At 46.7% G+C, this 4,549-nt stretch overlaps 1 protein-coding gene across 1 annotated transcript in view; it reads left to right on the top strand.

Annotated features, from left to right (window-relative positions):
• Positions 1–4,549, top strand: part of EIF6 (eukaryotic translation initiation factor 6) — a 4,896-nt gene extending 347 nt beyond the window's left edge. The window contains exons 2-5 of the mRNA XM_010194096.1: positions 383–558; positions 1,767–1,943; positions 2,536–2,717; positions 4,357–4,549. Coding sequence (XP_010192398.1) covers positions 383–558; positions 1,767–1,943; positions 2,536–2,717; positions 4,357–4,366 — 545 coding nt within the window. The 3' untranslated portion in view covers positions 4,367–4,549. The remainder of the gene's footprint in view (positions 1–382; positions 559–1,766; positions 1,944–2,535; positions 2,718–4,356) is intronic.

Here is a 4,549-nt window from a genome sequence, read left to right as displayed (position 1 = left end):
GTAAAAAAAGTAATTCAAACCAAGTAATGCAGACAAGCAGCGTCCTTAAGTTTTATGGGCCAGTTGGCATCTATGGGGCAAATTCCGTGTCAAAAAGTGTTTCTTCGGGGACCTCAGGCTTCCTCAAGCTCTGTTGAAAATGAGAAGTGATTAAAGATAGCGCCATTCACCCGTTTCTGCTCTGAGTTTGTGCTTTTCTTCTGGATTTTCCCTCACCTATTGTGCTGTGTTCTTTTTAAATGATAACGTTAGTTCTCCGGTCTGAATTTTGGGCTTAGAAGGAGCAGGTAGGGCAAGGGCAATCCAAGCCATTATGTGGACATGAGGAAAGTAGGAAGCCCTGTGGAAACATTCTCTCTCTTCTTTTTTAATTTAATTTTAGGAAACAGGCATGGGCTGTTGGTCCCAAGCAGTACAACAGACCAAGAGCTTCAACATATCCGCAACAGCCTTCCAGATTCTGTTCGGATTCAGCGCGTGGCAGAGCGTCTCTCGGCGCTGGGCAATGTCACGACCTGCAATGACTACGTAGCTCTCGTTCATCCAGATCTGGACAGGGTACGTGGCTCTGTAACGCTTCTGAATTCATAGTGGATGCACACGAAGTTACTGCCAAGCTGCAGTCTCTGGGTGTGTGGTTGTCGAGGTTGTAGCGTGGGGATCAGAAGACCCGTGTTAGCAGCAGAGGTGATGTTGTGTAGGAGGCTCTGCTGCCTCTTGTTTCCTCTGTTCTTGAGAGAGAAGTCTCAGAATTGGATTTTGGACTGTTGACTTGGTCTCAGTTGATCTGCCTCGTTATCTCTCTTGTTGATGTGGACTTTGCCCCAAGGATAGAGAGATGTGTCTTGCTCAGCACGCTGCAGTGAATGCGCTTTGGAGAAGGAAAGAGGTGAGATATAGGTACAGATTATCAGGTGCAGTCTGCTTTGCATATCTCAAAGTGAATGAATAAAAGAGAGAGTGCATGTGTGTAACAAAGAAAGTAGAAAGAAGAGTTTAGTCAGGACTACAGCAGTGACAGGCTGAGGTAGCTGTAATTTGTAACAGTTGAAAGACCCATGGATGGAGGGGTGTGCACCTTTACAGAGGGGTGAAAGGAAAACGGAAAGTTCCTGTGTGAAAGCTTAAAATAAGGGCAAAGGAGACAAAGCTGCTGCTACTTTGTGTTTGAGAACTGATATCTTAATGGCATTAGACAGGTGTGTTGTGTGGCTACGGGTAATAAAGGTCCTTACAGTGTTTGCTTTCAATTTGTGCTAAAGGTGAGGAAGAAATGGGACTTGGTGGTAGGAGTGCAAAGGAAAAATACGAAAAGGGTGGGTGAGAGGAAAGCAATGGTGTTTGCAGCATAGGCTGTGTTTTGAATAAGTATGACAAGTAAGGTAATGTGGCCAGAGAGGGAGAAATCAAAGTAAGTCGCAGTGAAAGCCTGGAGGGGAAGGAAGTTCTTGCAGAAGGATAAGAACATTTTTGTTCCAGCAGCCCTCCCAAAGGAGGAGGGGTTGACAGGGCGTGCTCAGAGAACAGGTCCTGACACAGCCCAGGCACCGCCAGCGGCCTCCAGCAGGAAAGGAGAAGAGCTTTCCCAGTAAGGGCACGGAGTTGTTTAGTGGTAGGGACCCAGCTCAGTGTGTGCAGGTGACTGGAAACATCTGGAGCACAGAGTAAGTGTTTTACAATGATGGGATTGCAGTGGGCTGTGAAAGTCTGGGCAGGCTGATGGCTGTGTGCAGCAGTGGGACTTCACCCTCTCTTTCTGTTTGCAGGAGACAGAGGAGATCTTGGCGGATGTGCTGAAGGTTGAGGTTTTCAGACAAACGGTAGCAGATCAGGTGCTGGTGGGAAGTTACTGTGTTTTCAGTAACCAAGGAGGAATCGTGCACCCCAAAACTTCCATTGATGATCAGGACGAGCTGTCTTCGTTGCTCCAGGTCCCACTCGTGGTAAGGCGTTCGTGGGTTTGTGTTTTCTCTCGCCGCTCCCTTCCAACCCAGTTCCCAGTTCTGATGTTTCTACATCTCATGGCCTCCTGGGGAGTCATTTCTCTGCAGAGCTGTTCAAGTGGGAGATGAGGAAAAGACTCGAACAGCACAAGTTAGGACATTTTTCCCTGTCTTTTCTGAGCTGAATGAGCTGCTTAGCACCTTTACTTTGCTTCTGAAACGTCGTTCTCCCGGGATTATGCAAGTTATACGGAATGAGGTGCTCTGGGGTTTGCCCAAAGGCAGTGTTTGAAAAAGATAAGTAATAAAATCCTGTGCCTGCTCAGTTGGGTTTGTGAATGTCACAATTGCTGTGCCTTTGTGCTTCCTACTTTGTTAGGTTTTATTTCCCTGAATGTAACAATTTTCTCTCCAGAGCTTAAAGGGGTCCATGAATGTTTTTATCTGAAATCTTTATAACTTTGGTGGCAGAAGCTTTAATATTTTCAGGAGTGCGAGTTGAGGCCCTTCACTACAGATTTGTAATGGGGATTCAGGACAAAATGTGTTGCCCTTGGCATTCCTTGTGAGCTCTGGCTGCTCTCTGGGCTAGGCTGGGACGGTGAACCGTGGCAGCGAGGTCATCGCGGCAGGGATGGTGGTGAATGACTGGTGTGCCTTCTGCGGGCTGGACACCACCAGCACCGAGCTCTCCGTCATCGAGAGCATCTTCAAGCTGAATGAGGCTCAGCCGAGTACCATCGCTACCAACATGAGAGACTCCTTGATCGACAGGTAAGGAGGATCCAGGCCTGTGGATAATCATGACCCAAACAGGCAAGATCTGGCTACAAAACTGGCTGTTTTCACAATGGATTTGTCTGTCTTTATTTGTTTTATTTCCTCTTTCCTTTTGGTGGGTTACTGACAACACTTTCCTGGTTGCACAAGGGTTTGTCTCCGTGTCGCTCATGAGCCTGCTTAGTCCTGTATGGAAAGTGTCAGGGTTTTTGTTGCAGCTCTAATACTTTTTGTGAGGAATTGTAGCCATTTCAACTTTCAGGGGCTTTTTTTTTCCCCTAGCTGTTCAGTTTAGCTACGACACAAAGGAATTTATTTTTTTTTTTTTTTAACAAATCTTGGTTTAAAAGTTAAAATGCCAGTGACTTCGTTTAATATCTTGGCTTTTGATTGTTATAACCCTTAAAAATTTTACTTGAAATGCCTGCTACAACCATTTCTGAAGCTGAAAAGACTTTGGAGCTTGTCTGCTGCTGCCTTAAACATTTTTTGTTTGAGGTTTTGCTTGAGTTACCTTTTAATGGGAGACAGCTTTTCTTGTTTTCTGCCTGGGGTGGTAGTGATGCGGGACCTTCCCCGTTCATTCACGGCTGCAGATATTTTTACAACGATCAGGCATACGTATGGATGAATGTCCTATGCAAACTTCATTTGGGCTTTCATCTGATTACAACTCTTAAGATCATTGCTGTGGTGCTAGAGGTGTGTTCTTATAGTGTTCCCTCACTATAAGAAGGATGTTGAGATTCTGGAGCGTGTTCAGAGAAGAGCCACAAGGATGGGGAGGGCTCTGGAGAACAAGCCTGATGAGGAGCGGCTGAGGGAACTGGGCTTGTTTAGCCTGGAGAAGAGAAGGCTGAGGGGAGACCTCATCACCACCTACAACTGCCTCAAGGGAGCTTGGAGAGAGGTGGGTGCTGGGCTCTTCTCCCAGGTGATGGGGGATAGAACAAGGGGAAACGGCACCAAGCTGTGCCAAGGGAGGTTCAGGTTGGAGATCAGGAGGAAGTTCTTTACTGAGAGGGTCGTCAGAAGCTGGCACAGGCTGCCCAGGGAGGTGGTGGAGTCACCATCCCTGGATGTGTTTAAAGAGCGGGTAGATGAGGTACTTAGGGATATGGTTTAGGGGGTAGACAGGAACGGTTGGACGTGATGATCTCAGAGGGCTTTTCCAACCGAGCGATTCTGTGATTCTGTGATTCTGTGATTCTTGAGCTGCCTACACCAGCGTAGCTTAGTGGCCGAGTTCTCAGTTACTGTAAGGATGTGTGGGAATGGTTTATGGCATAAGGGAAAAGTAAGGAATTCTTTGAATGAAGAACCCTTTGAATGAGGCCCCTTCACAGTTCAAGGCTTGGTGACTCTGATCAAAACAGCCATAATTAAACTTGCTCTGAGCTTTTGATAACCACCTACACCAGGCTGAGTGTCCGTTCTGCCTTTGCCAGCCTGACAGGTCTGTTCTCACAGCTTGCTGTGTCTGCATCCCTCTTTTCATAGACCTTTATGTTCCAGGAAGGGAAGTTTCTCCTGGCGCTTTGTAATTGAGAACTGACTGCACTGGTGTTTTGAAACACTTTCTGCACTCTCTGGCACTCATCTGCTAAACCTCCTTTCTGTTTTGTCTTTGTAGCTTGACATGAGCAGCGCTGGTTCCTCCTTCCCAGAAAGCTCCTAAGGAGTGAAATGTCAAGCTGCACTTTGGATTACCGACGTCTGGACCTTCTGATGTTTCTGCAGGCCTAGCCCAAGTAAAAGGCTACAAAACCAATCTTCTGTAGCGTTTTGTAAACTAAGTACTATTACAGAAAGTGACAAATAACATA

The sequence above is a fragment of the Mesitornis unicolor genome, unplaced genomic scaffold (assembly GCF_000695765.1).
Source record: "Mesitornis unicolor isolate BGI_N332 unplaced genomic scaffold, ASM69576v1 scaffold20491, whole genome shotgun sequence".
Classification (NCBI taxonomy): Eukaryota; Metazoa; Chordata; class Aves; order Mesitornithiformes; family Mesitornithidae; genus Mesitornis; species Mesitornis unicolor.
This window is presented reverse-complemented; position numbering and strand designations above follow the sequence as displayed.